We start from the raw sequence: 26,185 nt of genomic DNA, 5'->3' as shown, positions 1-26,185 counted from the left end.
ATTTTTTAAAGAGGCAAAGGACATGTAATTCTCAGAAGTCATTCCTAACATTAGTTTGTGTTGGATAAGCACAAACAGATCAACCTCAGTGTGTGTGCTGATACCAGACTGCAACATGGAATTTAAAATGTATTTCAAGCAAAACAATTCCTTTCTCTTAGTTTTCTTCCACAACTGGAAAAAATACATGTTTGGCAAGTTTTTTCTTTTTCCTTAATATGAATCATGTTTCAGTCAGGGATTTTCATTAAACATCTACAATGAACAATTTCTATAGTTCAAAATCCATCTGCTTTGCAGCTCTGACACAGGAAACCAAAATAAAGACAAAACCCGGTGCTGTTCTACAGAACGAATCAAATGCCAAGAGTCTGAACTTGCTTGAATCTCCAATAATTAACTAAAGCCCTTTGTGCAGATGACAGTTTTAAGGACTTCTTTTCTGTTAAGAGCCACATGTTCACTTTGGTATCTCTGGTTGCAGGTGTGCATAAGAGCAGGCTGCATTTGCGCATGTTTGCATTCATGAGCAGATCACTTGGATTGGGAGTAATGATTGTTTATGTGCCAGGAAGCTCTGCCATTTGGGAGGTTGAATTTTAGAAAAAAGAATATTAGTTCCAGCCCCTCAGTGTCAGGAGTGTCCACATAGAAGTGCCTTCTCACCCTATAGCTACTTCTCCTCCCATATAAATAGTTAACTAGCATAAACTACCACAAATCGACAGGAACGATATAACTAAAGCAGTCTAGGTACAAAACCTGCTGGAGCTTAAGGATGGGAGTTTTCAGGAGGTGGTATATGGAAACTGGACTGCCCCTGCTCTGCTCTGAGAGATCACAGTAGCAACAAAGTCAAGCGTATTTGTCAGCAAGCTGGGATTCATCCTTGGCAGTGCTCAAGGCGAAGTTGAATGGTGCTTTGAGCAACCAGGTCTAGTTTGAGGCATCCCTGAACATGGCAGGGGGTTGGAACTGGATGATCTTAAGGTCTTTTCCAACCCTAACTATTCTGTGATTCTGTAAGGAGACACAGAGCTCTGCTGGGACATTCTTAGGTGGCCTGCAAGCAAGTAAGAATAGAAAAACACTGGCTTAGATGGTTCATTACTCAAGATACTAGCACCACTGGGACCAGTACTCTGCCCAACATTTATTTTGAACAGTGACAGTGTCAAGCAGCTTGTGCAGGGCTACAGCAGCCACTTGGATCTGCTTCCAGCACAGCACCCATGGGGAAAGCCTTGCAATATCCTGTGGGTAATGTCTTCCTTGGGAGAAACTGCAACACTTTTTCCTTAACCTGTTTTTATCTAGTCACCTGCTGACTGCCAGCAAGCATCGCTGATAAGCAGTGCTTCCTGGCTGCCTTGCTCTTGGGTGGCATGTTTCTGATTCTTGGAAAGATGCAGCAAAGAGCAAGTTTGTACAGCTAAAAGAGTTCTGCTGACTGCTGGGGACAATATATCCCTTCCCCAGTGCCAATATTGCCCCAAAAGCACCCTGCTCTGAGGAGAGAGCCAGGAAGAGGTGCTTTTCTTTGGCTGTGGAGGCACTGTGGGTAGCTGGGGATGCTTCACTGACATTAGCGCTGCTGCTCAGCGAGGGATCATGATGTTGACATTTATAAGAACTTATGACTTGTGCAAAAGCTACAAGCAGATACTTTTCTGCCAGACCACTGTAATCCTGCTGAAAACTGCAGATACAAAATTCACTTTTTCTGGGCTCATAAAACTACACCCAGGGCACCTGAAGAGCAAGGAAATCTACATCTCACCAGAACAGTGGCAGGATATTAAGAATATGATCAAAAGCAATATCAAAATCTACCAAAATGTATCAGGCTGGGCTCTGAGAGCCAAACATATTGCCACAGCATACTGAGTTTTACCTGATATTTAGAAGCCCACAGAAAAAAGTCACCTTCAGGAAACAAAAGAATAAATGTGTAGAGCAATGGGCAATTTTGAGCAGTCTGAAACAAAGATATCAGAAGTAATTGAAAAAATGTTCTGGGTGATGGGAGCGTTAGTAACACAAATCAGTGGTTCATTGTGGACCATACTCTGTATTGCGTCCTTTGTGCAACTCCATAAAGGAAGAAGACATAGACAAGTTTTAAAAAAATTATATTTTCCTTTTACTATACCAATGTGCTCTGAGCAGTATCATCTTTAGGCACTGACTGGAATCTGTCTTCATATTTACTTTACTTGTTAGATCTCCCCATCATTTCTCCACCCAGGTGCTAATGTTGTTGAGTTGCACTGTCCCTGAGCATTCTGATTCTTCCCACAGAATTGTGTTTGCTAGTCCCTTTGTTCCGGTCACATGAACAAACCACCCCAGTTTCCATCTTCTTACTGCTTACATAGGCTCATGGGACCCAATTACTTCAGCTTCTTCTTCTCTAATGGTGCTGTTGGTCTTATTCACTGTTTTTGATATCTGTGTAATCCTTCAGAAACATCTGAATTCAAAGATATGAATTCCTTATTCTGCAGCAGTTGTGTTGACAGAGGACTACTGAGAGCACAACCATCCTCAGAAGTTCTGCTTGGATGTGCTTGAGATGCTCTAAATCTTTCCAGATTCTGGCAAACTGTGAGATTTGTCATCATGGGTGCATTAATTCCACTTTTCTATTTCTATTTCAAGATTTAAGATTATAACTCCACGTCCTCCTAACCAGACCTCTTATTGGTGTTTCCATCCTTTGGCATAAGTCCTTGCACTGACCTTTGCAGTAAGCACCACTAGCCAGCTTTGTTGCTGTTCAGCTAACCTCAGTCCTTTACTTGCTATGAAAGCGGGATCACTCCAAAGCAGAGATTGACTTTCCTACTTCTGGATGCTGACATTCCTAGCTGTTGCACAGGCCAGGTTAGCAGTCTCCTGCCCCTGCAGAATGAGGCCCAGGTATTGTAATAGAGGACTGCACTGACTACTGTAGCCCTGCTATGGAGGCTGTTGAGTTTTTCATGACACACTTGACAAACCTGCCATACTTTGCAGAGATGTGGGAGAGTGTGATGTAATTCCTTCAGGTTATTGCTTCAGTTCCCTGAGCACATGCAAATCTCCTTCTGGCCCTTATTCATGCACTAGGCTGGTGGCGGTATTAAGAGTGTTAGATGGCTAGAAGGAAATTTAAATTACATTGCTAGAAGTCCTTAGGGTGTTTACAGTGTCTTTCAGCAACAGAAAGACAGAGCAACAGCTCTGTTTGTTTGGAAGTTCCTATTATCTGTCCTAATGTTTCATATATTACTTTTTGATGACCTTCTGGATGGTAATGTAGGACTTTCAAGTGCTGTGTTCTTATCCAATACTGTCACTGTTTATCTGTTTTCTTTTCTCAAGGCCTTTTTATTTCTCCTGTAATCTGATGCTTCTGCTTCTTCCATCTGATGTCCAAGCTGCAGTTGCCTTTCAGTTGCATAATTTTAGACCATCTTGGGCAATGCAGGTCTGTTTTGTCTTTTCTTTCCTAGTGATTCTTTAACGAAGCTGTCAGTTATTTCTGTTTTTTTTCCTTCAGCAAGGGCAGAAACTTCCCTGGTTTAGACTTCTGCCAAAGACTTCTGTTGTGCATCCAGATCATGCTTTCTCACAGGATTTCAATTTTATGGCTTCCTACAGAGTTTAATCTTTCTGGCCATGATGAAAAAAATCACTGCTGGTGGCAGTTCCTGGGAAATTGAAACTAATGAATTAAGAAAGTGACAAGGTGTTAATGAGCTTGGTTCTAGAGTGTAAGAGAAATCTATTCTTAAATTATGTTTTCCACAATATTAGTTATATTGTGCAGAACAAAATTAATGTCATTAAAGAAGATGCAAAACATGGGCTTTTGCACTCTTCTCAGGCTAGGTTTGATTGGAGGGAACACTCAGTAAACTGTTTCCCTGGGCATCCTACGTATCTCCTGGTACAAGAAAAAGGCCATCCTCACATCTAACAGTCGCAGGAGTCTTGGCTGTTCCACCGTACTTTGGCTCATCCGTATTCACCCAAGCAGATGGGCAGCACCTTGCTGTTCACTTAGATTTTATGTCTTTAGTTCAACATAAAATCCTGCTGCCACCTGGTCTCACTGCCTCTGCTGCAGGATGCTTGAGCAGAAGTGTGTTATAGTCATTTTGCTGCTGTTTCCTCTTTACTGCGATTAGAGTTTCAGCAGGGATTGAGAGGGTGGCTCTCAAGGGTACTTGATGCACAGCTAACTCAGCTGAAAGAAAAGTGTCACAGCTCCTCAGTGCTTTCCTTACAGGTATCCACGTGAACAGTCCTGGCAGGCCTGTGGCCACTCCCAGCCATTTCAGGGAATAAGAGCAGAGGACAGTCTGGAGAATGGCTGTTCAGTTTCAAAGCACTTACCTTCCTTGTTAGATCCTCACCCTGCAATCTCCTTTTCACTGCTCGAATAAACACCTTAAAACCTGTGGAAATTTCACACCTGGTTTGCACAGAAGCTGGGAGATCCAGGACTTCTTCCCAGGACTAGATAGCAACATGAGGTTTAGCTGGAGTTTTAGATGTAGCCACACGGGATCTGGTTTTTTGCTCTCACACAGTAGGAATGAGGGGGAAAACATGGCTTTTCTGAAATACTGAGGACAAAGAGGGCTCCCAAAGGACACCAAGAGAGTAGGGTGACATGTTCAATTGGTGTGGTCCCTGATGTAAGCAGTTGAGCACTGTGGGATCCTTGCTGGAGAGCTCACTTTCACAGGTAATTCAGCATCCACCCATATATTACAATAGCAGTACAAGATTGATTCTGCCCAGCAGAGTGATTCAAACTGTCAGGGCTGACAAGACAAACTGAATATCTTTGCAAGTTGCTCTCAGAAGGCAAATTTCTCTGTTGAAAGTTTATGAAGTATTCAAAGCTTTCGGATATATAAAGTGTCTCCCCTGTGCCTCACGTAACAGGAAATTATACTATGATTTGAAATTCTGGGGGTTTAGTTCTTAGCGACAATTTCCAGATCATATAGATAACCTGGAGAAGCAATCCTTATGTGAAAAATAATATGTGCTAATACATACGTGTTATATATAAATATATAATATATGCCAATATAAAAATATATGCTATCATCCTGATGTTTTTTATCAAGAACATTTTTTTTCCATTTACTTTGAAAAGTTTATTTCTCTGGCCATGAGATACATCATGAAATACCAGAGAATTAAGGTTAATCATATAGAAAAAGGAAGCTTTCTGAGCATTTTAAGGGAAGTCATCTGGTACCCAGAACCACATTCTGTGTGAGAGACTTCCAGGAAGAAAGACACCACTTTCCAAAGGTGAGTGATGAAATGACTAACCCACTCAGAAATGGCAGATGTCAATAGGGTGGACAATAGAAACTAGAAATGATATTTCTTCTTCCAAGGGACTATAATCCCACCTAGTTGCCAACCTGGTGGAAGGTGTTCTGATTCCCATTCTTCTGCATGGGGCAGCTTGCACTCTGACTGCCTTTGAGGGTCCTGCTCAAGGGTCAAAGTGTGAGGTTCTTGCTGCCCTCATTTTACTTTGAGCAGTAGCTTATTTACCTTGTTTACAAGTCTAAACTCTTGTTTATTAAGCTCTTTAAAATCTTCAAACACTGTCCAAAGGCAATAATAATAATTTGTTCTAGTTTAGCCACTGAGACAAGGGCACTGGTATTACAGGTACTGATTTAGAATAGCCATTTTAAAACCGGTAAGCTTTTTGAGTTACGTTGAAGGTACTAAGCAGAGTAGGGTAAGACAATATTATCCTAGAATAGCATGCATAGTCTCTAGCTCTGATTACACACAGATTTTGCATTATGCCTCTTGAGATCGAAAAATAAGGCAAAAAAAAAAAAAAGCCAAAGTGGGGATTAACAAAGCTGACAAGACCCTGAGGGTTTCTTTCCAACAAGCTTTCTCTACAATCCCATCAGTTTAGACCCTAAAGAAAAATATAAAACATTTGCATGGAGAGAGGGCAGTAACTCTTCAGGATGAGTGTTTAAAAAAAGAAAAAGAAGAAAACCTCACCCACTATAAGCAACCAGAATGTTTCCAAAACAACTTGTAAACCACACAGAAACACAGCGCTGTAACCTCTTGAAAAAGCAGCGGCACAACTGCCTCACATTTTGTAAGTGGTTTATGTTTTAAAATAGTCAGGGTGCCAAAGTGATGTGGAATTCACTCAAATGAGCAGGACTTCATGAGACTTTCTGCTTTCCTTGTGCTCGTCTACATGTAGAAGAGAAATTATGAACTTGCACAACAGGTTATAAAATGTGTCCTCATACCATGTTTTACAATATCCCCTAAGCCCTCAGTCTCTGTTCTTGCCATATGAAGACCTTGGGCTCCTATTTCAGAGTAGTCACCTGAGCGGGAACTCCTTGATACTAACTCAATTTTCAGGGTTAATAACGATGGGGATAATGGAGACCTCATCCTTGGCAGGCAGACTGAGCTTAGGAAGATGTCTAGGTTAGACATCCTTTGGGGGCTAAAAATCATTTAGTTTCTATCTCCAATCAAACCACAGACACTAGACCAGACAATGATAACATCTCCTGTGCCCTTGTAACAGCCCACACAGAGTTGGCCTTTGGCCTTGCACTGCCTGTGAAGGCAGATGAGATCCAGCGGAAAATTGCAGCAAAACAGCACTCCTTGGACTGGAGGCCAGGAATGAGGCAGAGCTGCCTGGTTATCCTATGCCAGAGGGCGAACTTGCTCAATGGTAGGTTTTTCATGCCAAGAAGATGTGTAGGTGATGGCAGACATGTCTCGCTAATGAGAAACATGCATAAACAGGGGAAATTAGCCCATGCTGAGCCCGGGTGACGCAGGGAGATTGTTATCTGTGTCTGAGCGAGGCTTATCTGAAGATAACCGGGGTAGCTCTACATCTTCAGAGCAGTCGTGCAGACACACCATCAGTGGCAACAGGAACCACATTAAAAAGTAACATTCATCAGTCTACTCTCCTTAATAGTACTGTATCTGATGCACTGAACAAGAGTAATTTACTACACGAAAACAGGATACTAGCCTGCTTATCCGGAGGCCTCCTTGTATGCAATTAAGCTGCTTAAAGTTTGAACCTCAAGGTTGACTACATATTCAGTTTTTTCAGCCTCCTCTGTTAAAAACACACAAGGTTTTATTCATTGACTGGTTAATCCTTGAAAAAAGTAGTCTTGGGCAAGTTCTGCTGCTGAAATGTGTGATTTGCTTGATTGAGATGGAATCAACCAGTTTTGGCGAGAGAAGGAAAGAGGGATCTTCTCTCCCAGGGACTTTGATAACTCTGTTACTTTTTTCCAGCACATTTATGCCTTTTTTCAGGCTAGTCAGACCCAGAGCTGACAACAGTTTCTTACTTTGCCTCAATCACACACTCCGTCACACAATGAGAAAGGAAAACATTTCTCTGAAGCAAATGGGAAAAACTGGCTTCCCTCACAGTATGACAGCAGAGTTGCCTGTCAGGCTATATAGAAAGCACACAAAAAAGTCTGAATAGCAGTGCTGGTACCTCAGTGCTGAACAAAGCCAAATGCTTGGCAGGCAAAGGGTTTCTCTACAGCCCAGTAAATACAGTGCTGGTTGGAAGCTGGGCTTCAGTACAGCAACCTGTGCCTCAGCTCTCAGTCTATAAAATGAGTGCAACAACTGACTTCTTTGGGAAAATTCATTTGAATTCAGCTCAGAAGGGAGTTGAAGGGGCAGCTTCTTGGCACACTGCTTGCAATGCTCTGCCTTGAGGAGGTTGATTGCAGCTTCCTTTTCTTGCACCACAAGGCAGATCTGCTGGGCTCTGGGCAGCCTCCTTTTGGTTTGGCCCAGAGCATCTTGGAGTCTCATGAAGTCATACAGCACTACAGGATGTGACCCCATCCTTGGCTGCCTGCTGACCATCTTCACCCAATTTCCAGACCCCTGTCTCCAGCCTGCCGCCCACCCTTCCCAAAGTCACCAGCTGCCCCTCCATCCCCATGTCAGTTTCTTTTCCCTTCCAGACTTAATTTCACACAACCCAACACATGGTATCACCTTTAAGGAAGCATTCCCACACCACACTGCCCTGCTTTTACATCCCCATGACTGCACTAATCACTTCTTCCCAGCCACAACCTGCATGAGGAAGAGGAAGACAAGGACCAGAGGGCATAAGGTCATGGACACATGTGAACAGCAGATGAGGAATGGCGAAAGTGCTTCTCATGACATCAGCATCAGCAAGAAGTTACAGCCTGAGCTCACCTAAAATCTGGCTCCAGCCTCTCCTGGGAACACTCCCCACACCCTTTCCCATCTACTTGTGCTCATGAGGCTGCAGTACCTGACTACTAGCTACTGATGGTTTTGCCTTATATATATGTATGTGTATACATATATTCAGTAAAACCATATTCTATAGTGAACCTGAAGCTGAGGATGCCTACTGAACTTCCTGTCTGGTAGACTTTCAGGGCAGTTCATTAGGTGATTGCCAAGGTGTCCCATCTTTGTTTGCCTTACTGCTGAATAGTAGCATAGGGTATAAAAAAACAAACCGACAAACAAAACTTGATCTTTTCACTCTGTAATGTCAGGTTTAGCCTCACATCTATTCAGAGGAAATCAGAGCTATAGCCCTACCCTGCTTTTCACGCTGGGTTTCCACTCAAGGAAGCCAATCATTTCAGTTAAAGTGACCATTTTAAAAAGAACTATGCTACCATTACAGTGATAATAGAAGTAAACAAATGCACTTTCTGATGGGCCGTCTGATGAGCCAGAGGTTGTCTCGAGAGGTTTGACTTGAGAAGGATGGGATGTACATTCACTCCTGGAAGTCCTTTTAGCACCTGTGCAAAACCAGGCCAGGAGCCTTGCAGTGCTATTAACTCCACATGATGAAGTCTACCTTAGCTTGCAGCAAGCTCAGCTCTGCAATACGCCAAATGGGCATATATTTGCATCTATAGGGCATCTATCAGGAGGTATTCTCTAGCCCAAACCCCTGCTCAAAGCAGAGGCAGCCATCAGGTCAAACCAACTTGCTCAAGGCTTCACCCAGGCCTGTCTTGAAAACCTCCTGTGAAAATCAGCAAGTGCTACACAAAAATAAATGGCTTCATCTTAGAAGTCAGCATCATGAATAGCAGCACATACTTCAGTTCATTCACTTCAGCTGTGAAATGAAAGATCCCATGTTTCTGACATCACTCAGGACCACAGATTTCCACCTTTCCCATCTCCATTCCAGTTTAGAAGTAATCCAAAATAAATGCAATTAATATTAATTTTAGAAATGGGAGATTCTCTTCCTATAGGTTGTTTTCCAATATCTTCTGTTTTCTGAGTCTTTAAAAAATGTTAAGGTTACATCTTCAGGTTTTTTTCTGCAATTGTGAGGGTTATTTCTCTTTCTGGGGGGAAAAAAAAAAAAAGATATAAGAAATTCTATCCTCACTCTGCTTCCTAGTTCCAGCAGGCAGGGTGTTAGCAAAAACACTTGCAAAACCGAGGAAGTTTTGCAAGAGCTGCCAACACTCCCACAAAAATATTTGTACCCAAAGATCATCTGCTCAACTGGTCATTCTCCTTAAAGGAGCTAAATTGTGAGTAGGCTGAAGTAACTGAACCATTCTTCCATTTTTTCCCATGACCTCATCAGTGAAGTACTTCAGTGCAGTTCATGTGGGAATATACCACTTGACCATCCATATTAGCACTGAGGACTCTGTTCTCCAAATTTGTTAATCCAGCCTCAGTAACATGTATTAAAAGAAATGTTAACAAAATAAACCTGGGAAATCTGCCATAACGGACCACATCTGGCCATAATGCCCAAGGTGCCAGCAGATCGCAATAGATAAGTCCATTATCAGCATCTGAAGGTTCAGGAAGTCCATTATCAGCATCTACTGAGATGTTTCTAGTCAATCTGCCTCCTTTTCCCTACTTTGTGCTCACTTGGGAAGTGCTCTCACATAGAGCTCGAACCTACTGACCAATGCAGGGAAACAGGCAGGAATTTGTACCCCTTGCATCTCAGCTCTGCCACCCTGCCAGTAGTGCTCACAGCTCTCATCACAGACTTTCTGGGCTGTAAAGACCAGGGCTTTCAGCAGCTTTGCTTAGAGTTAAGCCTGCAAGCATGAACAAAGTCCATCCCCATGTTACTCTAATGCTCTCTGTAAATATGCTGCAGCCTGATTACTGTTGTTTAATTACCATCTGTTACTGCTACAGGACAGTCAGAATGACTACGCGTGCTCTTTTCATCCTGTGCAAAAGGCATTAGTCTAGAATAAAAACCTTTTTTTTTTTTCTTTTTTCCCCATATGTGATTAGGAAAGAGGAATGGAAGTGTGTAAGTGGCTGAAGTAACTTGGTAATGATGGACAGAGCTAAGTTAAGCTTGCTTTTGCATCATTAGACTGCACCTATTTAGGATTATTGAGGCAAGAAAGTAGACTGTGAAATCTTAGCCCTTAAGTAATCTCTTCCTTTCTCTGATTGATTTCATCCTTCCTAAAATCCAGAGCAGGCAAAGTTTTAATTTAAATCTCGGAATTTTCCTATAATAAAAAAACATAACCACGCTACAGACAAGGCTTCATTACAAACCCCTCCTTCAGTGGTGCTGTCATTGATTTTGGGGGTTTAACTCAGGCTATGCCCAGCATGTTGGAAGAGATTTTTCTGAACATCTATGCCTGGTGGCAGGTTGTCCCACGCGGGTACAGTTTAAATAAGGAACAGGGACAGCAGCTCCACAACGTGGGCTCGTGTGAACTGCCTCGGGAAAATAAACCTCCAAGTGAGCAAAGCCAGCCACAGCAATGGGGGTGACAGGAGGCAGAAGCATGATTACTAGAGTGGGTATTTGTGGCAGGATCACGCCAGCCTCAAACCCCTTAGGACATGAGCGTAAGGATTTCCTGATTTGGCAAATCAATTCCACAGTGACTTCTGTAAAGATTTCTAGTAATATGAGTATGTTCTTCTTTATTCTGTGCAATTGCAGATGCTTCTCCTGTTCAGCATCATTTTGAATATTCTGAAAGGAATCACATCCTCTTTTTCTGGTACAGAAGAGTTTGGAAAACAATTACTACACGTTCTTCACGAAAGCGTACGTGCAAGACTTCTGAGATGTATATGGTCAACTTGTGTCTCATCAAATCATAGCATGGTTTCACAAAATCAAAGTATTTCCAACTACTTCAAAAGACTTCTAATGTGTAAGAGGAAGCATAACAGTATATGGTTTAGTGTGGGGTGTCCCTGTCCATGGCAGGGGGGTTGGAACTAGATGATCTTAAGGTCCTTTCCAACCTTAACTATTCTATGATTCTATGATTCTATGGTGCTAAAGCATTCTCCTGTTAAAGGACTTCACAATGTGGCATGTGTCTTCATAACTCTCTGTAAAAGCATAAGTGATGCACCAAGTGGTCTATCATACTCAGATGCTTCTTTCAAGCTCTCAGTCAAACATGCACATTTACTTTAAACATCTGATCCTTTTCTTTTTAATACTGCTGCAATGTCCCTGATGCTACTGGAATGCTTTCTGACTGTATACAACCAAAGGGGAAGGAGAATCAGGTCCTGAGGTTACAACTGGTTTACTGAGAATAGCCAAGGGTAGGAGTCAGCTGCGGAAATGGTGCTCAGTTCTTGAGGTATGTGAAGCTAGGGCTCCATTTTTGGATGAAGCAGAAGTAAAGGACAACTCTTAGAACTGAAAGCACACAAAGCAGTTGAGATTTCAGCAGAGCTTGAGAGTTATCTCCCAACACTACATCTCTAAATAGACAAAATCCTGTAACAAGCCTTCACTCTGCATTTCCACTGTTCTGAGTAAGAAGGGACCCTTCAGGCTGAGAAGCAAACCCACAGTGATCCAGGGCTTTGACAGTTGCCAGGTTTCTCAACTTTCTGATCAGCCGTATGGTATCTGACTGTCAGGTCTTTACCATACCTGCTGCTGCAGCCAGGGTTTAGCTTTCCTGTCGCTGGAGGAATTACAACCGAAGATGGAGAAGTAGAAGAAAATGTTTGAAATCCAGTCTCTTCATTCTCCTGTTTTATGATTGTAAGGGCTACTTCACAGAACAGGTGGAAATTCCCCATGAAAACATGGAAAGAGGTTTCATTTCTTGACCCACTTACCTAGTGGGTCCTTTGGGGATTTGCACTTAAAAAAAAATCATAATTAAATCTGGTATTCCCTTCAGAAAACTATGCTTCCCTAAATGTTTCATCATACGTCAGCAAAGCAGATCTGATACAGGGAAAAGAAAAAGAGAAACAATGATCCACCGTTATTTGGCAATGCTAGGAAGCTTCTGCTTTTTTGTACTTCATCGAATGGCCATCTATATATGGATCTCAGGGGCTGGGCAGCAACCTCCATACTGTCATTACGGTACTGGGGAAGAGCCCCTCAGATACTACCTGAAAGTAGGATGGGATGAGAATGGCTTTTACAAACAGCTGAGCAGTAAAACTTGCTATTTAAAGCTGCAGATGGTAAAAGTAAGAGATGGACATCACTGTAGAGATCGAACAGAGCCTTTATGTCACTTCTAAGGATAGCACATCCTACTTTATGTCGTTTGTGAGGCTTTCACAAGAGGCTTTTCACATTTCACTGAGTCCTCATGAGAAGGACGAGAAGAAGCTGGGAAGGTGCTCCAAAATAGTAAGCTAGGATGGGTTGCAACCTGAATTTTAACTGGAAGGAAGGATCTCTGTAAATTCTGAACAATATGTGTCACAGCAAATTCAGCTTTCAGTTTACATTTGAATGCATCAAGTCTGTGGAGACTAATGAGCTGAACCAAGGTAAAAGGGAAAAGAACTTGTTTCCACTTCCTCAAGCCCCTTACAAGGAGTCAGCTTTCAGAAAGGGACAGAGAGTTGTCCGTGGGACACATTAGACAGATCATTGCTTATGTGTCAACTGAGAAAGGAAATACTTTTTGCATTGTATTTGCCTGCAAAAGCAGGCCAGCAAAACCAAAGCTGCTTGTCCCCAGTAGAGCTGGGAAAGGGGATTCTTGAATGGCAGGTGACTTACAGCTGCTCCTTTTGAAGAACACCAGGTCTACTCCACTTCATGCAGACTCAAAAGAGGTAGCTATCAGAAGGCTTTTTTGTTCCTACAAGAAAGCTGTGTCTCTCAACACATCCTTTGCACTGAGTTAGCGATAAGTTAGAAATAGCAAGCAACTCAGTTTGAAAAACATGGCAGAAAAGTCTTCCTAGCTAGGCTAGCTCACAGTGAAATTTTTGTACCACGTTTTACTTTGCCTGCCCTCAAAGAAATAAGACGGGACACAAATCAAGAAGTAACACTTCTATAAATGACATTTTTAGGCAGGATTCATTTTTTAAACTTTTATCCAAAGGAAAATTTTAATCATCAAAACCCAATTCCCCACCATTCAAAACCTAAGCCTTAGGTCAACTTCAAATAACTAAAGAAAAAAGTTTCCCCATTCTGCAGCTAATCCTTACCCTTTTATTCTTAATCTGGACACCAGAAGTTGTGGGAAAAGTTTTGGTGCTCCTGCCCTCATGCAGGAACACTGAACACGTGTGCTACCTTTGCAAGTGTGTGCTTCAAGGTGCGCGCAAATGAGAGAGAAAGCTTTCCTGGGGATATGCAGCAGCCAGGCAGGGAGCTGCGCTCTGTGCGGGAACAACACTGTGGCAGCTTGTGGTCTGTGCTTGAGATTAGAGCAGAATAAGAGAGTCACTTTTCCCTCTGGCTTTAAAGTCTGTTTATGATGCAAAGGTATGCAAACAAACATATGAAAAGGTAAAAAATTCATTGAGCAACTGTCAAGGGGGAAGAAACAAGCCACAGTATTTGTCAGTGGAAACACAAGTGTTTTAGGAGAGAGTAAAGTGTATACCCCAGGAAGTTGGTTTTGGGGCAGAGTTCAATGTCAGAGGGTTTGAATGTGTTTTTATGAATAAATAGTATGTAATTATTTTGATGAACTCTTTCAAGTGCATGTTTATGTGAATATCCTAAAGATCTCATGTTTACATATATGTTTTGGAAAGTGGAAATCATATGCTTTACACATCCACTTCCACTGAGGGCTGCATCAGCAATGGCTGACTGTGAACTGGGTTAATTTTTGCTTGTTCATAGCAGATGGCTGTCTGATCAGGAACAGCATTGATACCACCAACACCAAGACCCAGGCGCTTCCCAGGAACAGTGATACATTGAAAACAGGCAGTTTCGGAGTAACCAGTTGTTCCATATGACTGTATGAGGTGTATGAAAAGGGAATGCAGCAGATGTCAGATGCCTGGTGGGCCTCAAATTCAGTGGAAGAAATAGAGACAGTTTTGAGTTAACAGGGCTTAGTCTGTCAGGGCCCTGTGCTTTCCTCAGGACTTCCACCCTGGTGAAAGGCAGCTCCATGCACTTGATCCAAGCCCTGGCCTGCCCATCTGAGGGCAATTTATTTTCCTGTTGCAAGTCTGTAAATGATACCACAAGGTGCAGAACCACAGGGGAGCTGAGGTAAAGGAGCTGCAGGAAACACTAACTGAACTACACCGCAAAAACAAGATCTGCTGTCAATCACAAGAGGAACCCGCTCATTGCAAGTGAGATTACATAAATACTGGTGATCACAAGAGGATTCAATACAATATCCAGAACGAGACCAGAAGAAGGTAAAGAACTTACTTGATTTTTCTTCTTTAATGTTGTACTCCAGCACACCAGGAGCCTCGTTCTGCACTGGCAGGCGGACTGCAAGGACCATGTTATTCACATTACCCTCTTTCCTAACTAAAAATAACTGAAAAAGGAAAAAAGAATTAAGAGCTTAGCTACACTATGTGAACTTCTGAACTTAATTTTAGATTATTGGTAGTGAAGGTTTTTATCAGTACAATCCACCTTTAAATGATCTTACTTCAGCTTCATTCCACTTGGTTGAACTTTACATGACAAAAATAATGAATAAAGGGGTATTTCATCTGTGCGATTCAGACCTGCAAAGGAGCAGGCAAAATTTCTATGCATTACTGATGTCCCACTTTAGCCTAAGGCAAACTATTTCACTAACTGAAGAGTATAAAGCTACACCCACAATTTGTCAAATGATGCTCCTTATATAAATGCTCTAAATCACGAACAATTCACCTTAGAATGTCCCAATCCAGGTCTAAAGCAAGCCAATTCCTTGTACTACTAGAGGCAATGGATTCAAATGTCCATGAGTGGAATATAAGGCCAAAGGCCCTGTTGGCCATGTGTCTCATGGCAAAGTTCTGTCATGGGACCAGATCATTCAGGCTGGCAAGGACATCAGGATGGCTCTTGTCCAATACCTGGCTGAACTGGTTGCTCAGAGCTTTGTTCAGACAGGTCTGGAGAACCTCCAGGGGTGGAGACCACACAACCTCTCCACACATGTCCCACCACTTACTGTCTTCAGAGGGAGAAAGTGTTTCCCTGTACCCAGTCTGAACCCCTCTGGTTTCAATGTCGCCTCTTGTCCTCCTACCATGCAGTGCTGAGCAGAGCTTGGCTCCATCTCCTCCATGACCTCTCTGCAGGTACCAGGGGGCTGCTGTGCAAACCCTGGTCCCACAGCCTCTCCTCAGTCTGTCTGTGCCCAGCTCACTGCCCACCACCCCTGTAGGGCCTTTCCCACAGCGCTGCCCAGACTGTCTTCCTGGGGGGTCTGTCTTCCTGGGGCAGAGCTGTGCCTTTGGCCTTGTTGAATTTTGGAAGGTTTCTGCCAGCCCTGTCTCCCCAGCTTGTCGAAGATCCTTTTGGATGGCAGCACTGACTTCAGTGTATTGGCTGGTCCCAAAATCACAGAGCAGACGTGGCTGGAAGAAACTCTGGATATCACCCAGGCCAACCACCATGCTCAAAGATGAATCAACTACAGCAAGTCACTCAGGGCTGTGTCTTGACAGGTTTTTAATATCTCCATGGATGGAGACTCTACAGCCTCTTGGACAACCTGTTCCAGTGTTCGATCATCCTGACAGTAAAAAAGCTTTTCTTAATATTTAAAAAGATTTTTGTGTGCTTCAAGTTATGCCCACTGCATCTCATCCTTTCACTGCATACCACTGAGAACAGTCTGGCTCAGTCTTCTGTACTCCCTCCCTTCAAGTGTTCATACACATTGTTAAGAAGAAGCCCCTGAGACTTTAATTGGAACCAGTGGAAGCACTGTAGCCATTGGTTCCCACCAAAAAGGAAAAGGAGAAAAAGAATAAGGAAACAAAGAAGGAAGAGGAAAGAATAAAGAAATTAGAACGAAATGAGAAATGAGGAAGAAAGAAGAAAAGGCAAAAGAAAAAGAAAGGAAGGAAAAAGAGGAGACAAAAAATATAAAGGAAGAAATAAATTTTTTTTTTTTTAAAGAAAAATATCTCATTCTTTATATTGTGTGAGCTCCTGAGTGTGTTCCTAATTAAAGCTCATTGTCAAGAATATTTTTAGCTTGTACCTTGAAACCACAGATATAAAGACAAAGAAGTAATCTTCATTTTTAGATTATGGCAGGAGAAAGTCGAGGAATTTTTATAAAAACTTAATTTAAAATTTGGGCTAATTCTGGACTCTGGATATTAATATTAGAAAGAAAAACTGTGAGTTGGTAAAATCATTTATCAACTACGATGCAGTGGAAATCTATAAAGGAAACATTAATTTCTTGGACAGAGGAATTAAAAAAAGGTTGTCTAGAAGCCAGGACCTTTCTTTGCATGAGCCCCAGTCATAAGGGCATCTCCTGTCACTCTGAAACACCCATGCTAAACATGTGGGTTTAGAGCAGCTTCACAATCTCTCACAGTACCATCTTCTTGGCCCCTGCCATTCATAAGAAATTGGTGCCCATGGGCTCAGGTCCACCAGCAGTGCAGAGAAAATCCAAATACAACACATGGCAAACAAGCACATGCCTGAAACTGGCCTACATCTAAATCAAGGCACCCCCTACCTGCATCACAGAAAGTATCTGCAGGTAGGAAAAAAATGTAGAGGCTCCCTCTTCCCCAGGTCCTACCACCCATGTGATAGCATTGCCCCTCTAACCCCCCTCAAGAGGCTACCATGACCCTGGGTCTCAGTCCACACTATCTCACATAGCATTGGTCAAGTGCTTCATTTGAAATTAAATGTAAGCAATGAAAGAAGTGAAACCTGGAAATGAATCAGTTCTGGTTTCCTGATTGTCATAACTGGTTGCCATGGCTCCAAAGGCTAGAATTGGATCATGTTCAGATGGGAGGGAGGTGGGTTTTTTGAGCTGCACCTAACCCTACTGCCTTGGCCAGGGCTGGTATACAAATCAGTCTCTTCCATTTTCACCAGTGACAGGAAAGCTGCAGTGCTGATTCAGCTTCAGGTTTGCTCAGAGTGGGCAGGAGAGCCTGCACTTGCCATGGGACACCTCTGATACATCAGCTCTTCTGCCTGTTTCAAGCTGCAGCTGGAGATCGTGAGTGAGGAAGGTGCGAGCAGGGGGAAGAGAGGCAACGTTTATCCCCAAAGCTATTCCAGAAGTGTGGAATAGCCCTGCTTGCAGGACTGAGGAGGTCCTGACTGAGGAGGCTTGCGGCCATACACTGCTATATCAGAGACAGTCACTCAGGTCTCCCTTTACAGTCAGTGCAGGAAAACAAAGAGAACAATTTGCTCAACTTGTCTGAGTTCAGGGTGAGATGCACTGCTCAGTCTAGGTTGATCAGACAAGTTCCATGGAGGTTAGCACTTGGCTGTGCCAGCTTTTAGCCCTTGGATAGACTGACTCAGGCGAGGAACAGGTCCAAACCTCCTCAGAGAGCAGGAATGAGTGAATTCCCCTTGTGCTTTGGCATCAGCTCAGGTCATTTGCACCTGCCATCCACAAACCTGACTAGGACACCCACTCCCTGCCACGGCTTACCTCCAAGACCCCAGGAATGGGAAGCTCCCTTTGCTACAGAGCTGTTTTCCTTAAGCAAGCTCTGAGCTTTGCATGAGTCTGCCTTTTTCTAACACTCAGCTTATGAGGGCCAGATTGCAGTAAGAATGACTCCCAGCAGCTCCCAGAACTTAGGGGCCTTTTCTTCAGGGAATTTAATTTTTATTACTCTAAATTAGTATAGCCAAGGGTATGGTGGGGAATGGGAAGGCATCTCCATGAATCTACATGCCATTGTATGTCTTTCGCTATTGTAAATGGCTAAAGCATCAAAAGCTAATGGAATCAGAGAACAATCTGCTGAGTATTTTTGCTTCCACATGAAAAAAAGTGCTGCTCTCCTAACCAGCTCCACCAAAGACGGGAAATGTGACTGTCTGAACTGAAACCGCTTTGAACTTACCCCAGCTGTTTCTTTGCCAAGTATCACCCCAGCCCTTTCCTGGTTCATATTCAGCTGAAGCCAGACAGGACAGGTCTTGATGAGTTTATCAAGGATGCTGATCCCTGGAAGTGGGAGGCAGTTTCTCAGGGCAGTGGCCTGACAGAGATGTGTCTCTTTTCCGTCTTTGCTGGAATCTGTGATATGGCTGAAACACAGCAAGGGAGTCCCTTGTAAGTAGAACTGCAAATGGAAAACCTGGGAGAAGTAAGGACTGTAAATGCAAACACAGAGGCACTTACGCACCAGGAGGATTCCCTCGAGGGGCATCAGACCACAGACACCTTGCAACAACAGAGCAAACAGGGTGCACAGGCCTTGACACAGATAAGCCCCATCCTAAGGTCTATAGCCTCATAGTGGTGACGCACACTTGAGTTTCAGGCCACAGACTTGCAGTGTGCTCCATGCTGAGGTCTGTTGGTTTCAGCTCATCTATCTACATTGCCAAAGCACAGGTACCCAGGGACAGAGGTAAGGGAGGGACAGAGGCAGCCAGCACTGTAGAGGACAGAGCATGCTTGTCCCCTGGACCCCATCCTCCAGCTAGAGGCTCAAAGCAATGTTTCATGGCTTCAAAGGGAGTGATGCAACAGAGGAAAAAGGCCAAAGACCTTGCCATCTGATGGGAATACACACATCCCCCCTGCCACAGCAACTGTCTGAGGTGTGCAGGGGCCAGGCAGCCTGCAGCTCACTCTGTGCCCCTGCCACTGTCAGTGCTTTTCCGGTCACACAGGAGCTGCGATGGGCTCCCTGCATGATGGTCACCAGTGTGGTATCTTGCCCCGCTTCCTCTCAGAGCAAGCCTGCAGAGTAGCCAGAGGCACCATCAGTTGCTCTTGCATTCTGGCAGCCACCCCTGTGCCCAGCTTAAGCAGTCTGCAAAAAGGCAGACCTAGACATCTCATTGTTTAAAAATAACACTGAGCACTCTCCATCTCCATTGGTGAGTCTGTGTTGATGCTGATGATTGCGGAGGTGGATGCTCCTCCAGCCCTCCACAGGGAGCCACCTGTGCCCTCTCATAGTGGTGGTGGTGGGGGAAACCCTCCATCTCCCTTGTAAATCACAGAGTACAGAAGGAAGAGGGATGATGTGTTAGAATGCATTCAGCAGCAAGTTATCCACTGCAGAATAGCTATCCTTGCCGATTCCCAAAGGCTGATCTGCAGCAGAAGAATAATTTGGGGTGCCGCACTGCAAACAGCCGTAGATTGCTTACCATGACACAGCAAGTCCTGCCGGACAAGACTCAAAGGACACAGACATAGAAAACCTTTTCCCTGCACCAAGGGTGGGGAACGGAAGGGAGCAGAGTAAATGTGGAAAAACATCAGAGGGACCTTCAGGACGGAGGAAATGAAGACTTGATTTTGCTTTTTCCTGCCACATTTGTAATTTTGGTCACTCCTAAAGCAATAATTGGAAGCTCCTAAAAGATGCATGGGAGATGCTGAGTGACGAGAGAGGGGCTATCCTGCAGCACCACGTTAGCAATGCCCAGTCACATCTTATGTCTCAGATCTTATTCTCAGCTTTACAAGATGTAAGAATACAGAAATTATGCTGTTGAGAACATTAAAAATCTGGGACACTCACTCCTTTAGATTCCTGTTCTGCTCAGAGACACAAAGAACTGATTCTATTTATTTTTAGTTCCTGAAGTCTATTGGCAGACTGGTATTAAAAGCTGGTTTATAGCTATGCCACTGATTCAACAAAGCATTTATGTACGTGCTTAGCACTGCAGTCAGTGGAAATATTTGTGCTGAAAGGTCTGGTCAAAAGAGCTCTACTGGATAAGGCTACATCTCATGGATGTGGGCTTCTCATTTGATTAGTTGATTTTAAAAGTAAAGGAAATGGAGAACTTACACAAAACATGTTTTTCTGCACCAGTTTTGCTGCTTAGATGTTACAGCTGAAAAGGGGAGGACTCACTTTTGATGTGGTCTTACTTCAAGACTTTGCCTTTTCCTTTGTAAAAATACAGATCTTAAAGCTGTACATTTCAAATAAGATCAGACTTAAACTACTAAAAGAGAGTCCTTTCAAAGGCCTTGCCTAATGCAATATGCTTATCCCAAAAGTTATTTTTAATAAAAACAGCCTTTCAAATCCCCAAACCAAGAGCGAGATTTTATTTTTAGTAGTTTTTTCTTTTGCAACCCTACAGAGACAGCTTCCTTAGAAAATACGTGTTCCTTTGCAATCCCAGTTGCTGACTCAGTGTATCAGTCCAGAGAAGCTTGATTTTAATCAACTCATTTTCAAGATCATAGCCAAGACAGTGAGAATGACAGAGTTGTCCCTAAAAAAGCAAACAGAAATAAGTGAAACACTCTCTTCACTTGTGATAAAAGCCCAGCTTGTCACACAGGTGAGGAAATTTCTTTCTGATGCAACAGCATATGATTTTAATCAGTATCATCTGGCCATATAGGGTAAAGCAGCGAAGGAAGTTAACCTGATTCATCTCTCCACTTCTTTCTTTACAGAAGAAACCAAAAGAAATGCTTAGTAACCATGTGAAAGGAAAACCTGTGTTGGATGGCAACATTCATACTTGGTAATGGGAAAGAAGTAACAAGCTGAAGAAAAAGAAAGGCGAGTTATAATGAAATGTTCCATAACACTAGAAGCAAAGTAGCAAAAGCTACTCCCCAAATTAAACAAGCATGAATCTGATCTTGCCAATGATGTGTGAAGCCCAGATCAAAATCAAACTAATGCTGATGATGTCTTGCTGCAGGACCAGAAGGTGATATGCACTGCAAGAGCTCCAGTGATGCTGAATTGAATTGATACCCATCAGTTATGTAAGGTGAAAAGAAAAGGGCCAGCAAAGCACTGATGCTCAGGAATCCCATTACCTGGAGGGAAATGAGGGATATCAACAAAGATGAGGAAGTAATACAAAGCAGCTTGGACCTGGTGAGCAGCAGGCATGAAGTGACACTGGCATGGTAGTCCTCATGGGGGAGCCCAGGCTTGATGCAGGCAGAGAGGTGCTCAGCCCAGTCACTTTGTCTGGAGTCCTGCTCACAGCAGCAATGCAGGTTTGGCAACAACAGACTGATGAAGAAAAATAACAGAGCTGCCCTTCCAAAGCATACGACTGCACACAGGGCCCGTTGTCTAAGTTTTGGAGAGCAGATAAAAAATAGAAAATAATTCCAAATATAGACATACAAGATAAAAAAATTTAAAACCTGAGAATATTTGTCTTAATGGAAACATCTCATGATTTGAGTGTGTGGGGTCTTTCAGTGAGGATAATTAAGAGCAGTGGATGAGGCTTTTTGGCAGAACAGGAACCCAGGCTTTTGGGGACCCTCAGGAATGAGAGTCCTGGTGTGGAGTATCCTCCTCTCAAAAGCCAGCCCAGAAGAAGGTTTGCAGGCTATTGTTCGTGTCCAGAGGAAGGAAAGGACTGCTCAGTGAAGGGGAAGGCCTTGATAGACAGGAAAGGCATGAAGAGTCATTAATGGGATCATGTTAAAACGGGAATGTTAGTCTAGCCGCTTCCTGGCAGCAAGTTAGATGATGTAGTTCCAAGAGAAGGGGAGAAGGATTGCATTGCCTAGATGTCTTAAAATGCTGTGTTCAGAGCAGTAGCAAACACTCTGAGTCAGACCCTGCACTGGCTAAGCATGGGAGTGGATGACTTAACAGATCTTTTCCAGCTATAATGCTGTGACCCATGACATGCCAGTTGACGCAGTTATAGCACTAATGCTTGACTTCTTTCCTAGGCACAGCTGTCACAAAGGTCCAGATGCTGGGCTGTGGGACTGCTTAATCCAGCAATTTAATCTGGCTCTGCTGTAGCTCTATATGCACAGACAGAAGTGAGCTCAGGCAGCTCTTGGGTTCTTGCTGTGCTGCCAGTGGAAGGGATTTGTGGGGCACCACGGTGAGCAGCTGGCCTTTGCTATTTCACTCACTCAAAATTCACGCATCAGATGATTTCTAAGCTCATGGTTTTCAGAAATAACACACAACTCTATCCTTCTTCTCCCACAGTCCTGGAAAACCCTTGAACTGATACAGGCAGGTGCTTGTTTTTGTCAGGCGTGATGTGAAGCTGAAAAGCTGGCCCTAGAGCTGCCTGGCTTTCATTTCTTATTTGATTGAGTTTTTACTGCAAAGTACTTTTAAATCCTACGTCCGCTCTGCTAAACTTAACTCGGCTGGGATGCAGGGAGCTTTGTGTTGCATACTGACTGGCAACGCAGGTTAATTAATTGCACAGTGATTACATTCACACACCTGCTTCAGTTTGGCAGAAGATATTAGATTGATGATTGGAAGTAATAATAATGACAATGATGATTTGAATTATTGCACAGTGACTGTACACTGAAGTAATGGCACCACCATGACTCATTGCTTTGGAAATTAAGAGCAACACTTGACAGCTGCATATTCCCAGAAATCATCAGAACTGCAAGGGGATATAATCCACTGAATTTCACGCAGGTTCAGACCTGGGCATACCTTTGCAAGGGACTTCAGAAATACTGCCGCAAGCTTGCTGACACTAAGAGCTTCCTGGTTCTACTATATAGATCTGATCACTCTGAGGCAGCTGAGACACAGAAACTGTGTGCAACAGCAGCAGGGACTGTCAGATGAATTCTTCACTTCTGCCTATTTGCAGCTTCTGCCTGTCACCAGATCAGAGAAAATGCATCAGGGGTTACTAAATCAAACCAGAAACCAGATGCTCTGTAGTACAATGGTAAGTGAAGGCTGAGGGCCTTAGCATTGTTTAAATAAACCAGGTGCAAGAATTAGAAGCTAGGTTTTTATTTTTATGTTTTATTGCTTGTTTCCCCTCCCCCTGAATATTAGGCGACATCAAGTCAGAGCAAGAGCAAGGGTTTGGTGTGCTGTCCTCAAGGAAAGGGATACTCTGGTATCTGGTATATTTATAGCGAAGCAGGCACAACAGATCTTCAAATGTGTGCCACCCAGCTTGCTGCTGAGGGAGAAAGATGGACAAGTGACCATAAACTCCATGTTCTAAGTGAAAAGCAACTTTTTGCTCCAGAGCCACCTGGTACCTGAAATTATATCATTCAGGACAAGCCAGCTCATGTCTGAAATGCTTTATGCACAGCAACATAGTTTACAAGGAGCATGTGAAGCAGGAGGAAAAGACGGAAGTTCCTGAAACTGACACACCAGCCCTGGTGGAAGTAGATGGACAATGCTGGTATTTTTGTGGATAAAAGAGCTATTTGGCAGTATGGGGCTTCATGGAGATGGGTCAGATGATGGTGCTGAGATTAAAAAACTGACAGAAAACTCACAGCCCTGTTTTACATCCTATGTCACAACCAACCCAGTTGGACTTGGCTGCAGGGCTCTGTGTCACTGGTGACAGAGGCAGACCCCTATATCCCTTTTCTTTCATAGTCACCTTCCTGCTGAAAAGAGCATGAAGTTCTGATGCCAGCACACTGGAGAAGGAATAGAGTCACATGCAGAAAAAGAAATGCAACAAGGTTCTATCAGTTAGACCCTGGCTACATACATAGCTACCCATGCTTTTCTTGGTTTGATATAACTTCTGATTAGACTCATTAAAAATCTTTGTTCAGACACATGTGAATTCATATGCTGTTACTTTCGGTTCACTGAGAGGGAAGTTATGCAGTGCTCCAGCTAGAGGACATCGAGCTTCATTTTGCTTCCATCTAAGATGTGGTTACTTCTTGATGCTGTCTTATTATTCTCATAAGCCTGCCCATCTTTGCTGACTTGATCAGTTCAGTTTAAATTCATCCAAGATGGAGGAGAAGGATTCATTTACCTTTTGGACCTGTCTTGGGTCACCTTCCTGGATTCTCAGTTCTTTCTTCCAGCAGGTGGTGTAATTGGGGCATTGCACTCAACCTAGCTATAGGGAGAGCACTATCATCTTTAAACTTCTTGTGTCATGTCATCATAAAACAGGAAGATAGGAAGGCAGCAAGGTGGGACATGGAAAAACTCACAGCATAACAAAGTAACTTAGTGTACCAAATATTTCTTCATATACCACTTTTTTGTATTATTCTTCGTATAATACTTTTATGTGTACCACTGCTTCACAGAAAATTCAATGCTTTTTCACAATAGAGCCAAGAGATCTGACAAAAGTCAAACCAACAAACAGAAAAAAAAACCAATGAAAACCCCAAAAAGCAGAAAGAGAAGAAAGTTCTTGAGGTCTCCATAGGTGACCCCAGCTGATTGCCACCCTTTAGTCAGAAACAACAAACAAGTTTCTTGTTTCCTGATAAGAAAAAAGGAAGGGGAAAGATGTAGGGTGTTAAGCAAGCCACAGGAAAATTTGATAATGGAAGTGACATGACAGGCTCAGTATGTCCCATAAGGCAGGCTTGCCTGTTTCAGTAGCCCTTCCTACCATGCAGAGTGCTTGTGTTACTGGTCCACACCGGTGACAAATACTGAGCTCAGGAAGCTGTGCAACTCGAACTGTGGCCTGTGGACAACCTGTGGTTGCCAGAGCACTTCCTCTTGCTCACTGCTCCCCTTGTTTCCACTCTACTTTTATGTCCACCCTTTGTTAGTTTGGTCTTCAACCTATAGTTGGTGCTCTGCATGTCCAGGCCTTCTTGCTCAGCCTGGAAAGCACCATGCCTAACAGCCAAGGAAGGAGCTGTTCCAGCTGCCAAAAGGTAAGGCAAACCTGCCTGTTCTCCACTTTACAGGCATCCTCAATTTCAGCAGCAAAGTTCTGCATCCTGCACAGCTCACTTCTGTGAGCTTTTCTGTACCTGCCAGGCATTTTCAAGCTGTTTGCTTCTGTGAAGGCACACACGGACTGCAGGCATCTACCTCTCCCCAGCTGGACCTTGCCTGCGCATGTTCACATCAAAGTGGGGCAAACCATCACCCTGTCTGGCAGCTCCACTAATGGGGATAGGGGGATCAGGTGTGGACAGCTCATGTACCCTGAAATCACTCACCAGCTTACTGAGCTCTCACCTCCCCAGTCACAGAAACTAACAAAGGAAATCACATAAATGAAAAAGTGCTATTACAGTCCTTGGGGAAAAGGGTGCAACGGCCACAATTTTCTGCTCACATGACACCAGATTGTTGTCTTATGCAGTACAGGACTCCGTTTGAAGGTCTGATAGACCAGCATCACACTGAAGTAATTGTGTGGACTTGCACTGCTGCCTGCAGAGCACAGCAAGGATAGCTGAGCTAGCTTTAAGAACATTAGCTGATCCACAGGACTAGGCTCTACACAAAAATGTGGAGCTTGCTGCCAGAATAACTTAGCTTGTGCTAAGCTCTGGTGCCCTGGCTGCTGCCATTACCAGGTTTAAAAGTTAACAAACGTTTTTTTCCTCACCACTGCCATCGTGCAGTCGCAGGACACAACCACAACTTATCTGGATTTTGAACTGAGCAGGATCTTGCCTCCTTTCAAAGGTCAGGAGTCAAGTCAGCTCTTAAGAAGCCTTGTGGGATGGGAGCACCTGATGTTGGGAAGGACATGTAGCCACTGTCACTCATCAGAGTGCAAACCCAGTGATTAAGACTAATAATGGTTTTCTAACAGCATGAGCAGCAGGGCCAAGTCACTCAGGAGAGGGGGTGCTTGCAGTGTTTCCCGTAAACCACCCAGCCACAGGAGCTTCCTTACCTGCTTGGGTTTCTGTCCTAGTCACTCAGAGAGAGCTCCCATTGCAAGGGTGCTCACCTCAAGTGCTAGGGGCTGGCTCTCAGCTCCTCT

At 43.6% G+C, this 26,185-nt stretch overlaps 1 protein-coding gene across 1 annotated transcript in view; it reads right to left on the bottom strand.

The window, feature by feature from the left end:
* The window catches only part of RIN3 (Ras and Rab interactor 3), a gene marked incomplete at its 3' end in the record, with an annotated part of 67,559 nt that overhangs the window by 28,730 nt on the left and 12,644 nt on the right, over nt 1-26,185 (bottom strand). The window contains exons 2-3 of the mRNA XM_080618218.1: nt 18,382-18,568; nt 14,729-14,843 (exon numbers count right to left, since the gene is read on the bottom strand). Of these exons, the coding sequence (XP_080474344.1) occupies nt 14,729-14,843; nt 18,382-18,568 (302 nt within the window). The remainder of the gene's footprint in view (nt 1-14,728; nt 14,844-18,381; nt 18,569-26,185) is intronic.

This window comes from Psittacula echo, assembly GCF_963264785.1.
Source record: "Psittacula echo genome assembly, chromosome: 5".
NCBI lineage: Eukaryota > Metazoa > Chordata > Aves > Psittaciformes > Psittacidae > Psittacula > Psittacula echo.
This window is presented reverse-complemented; position numbering and strand designations above follow the sequence as displayed.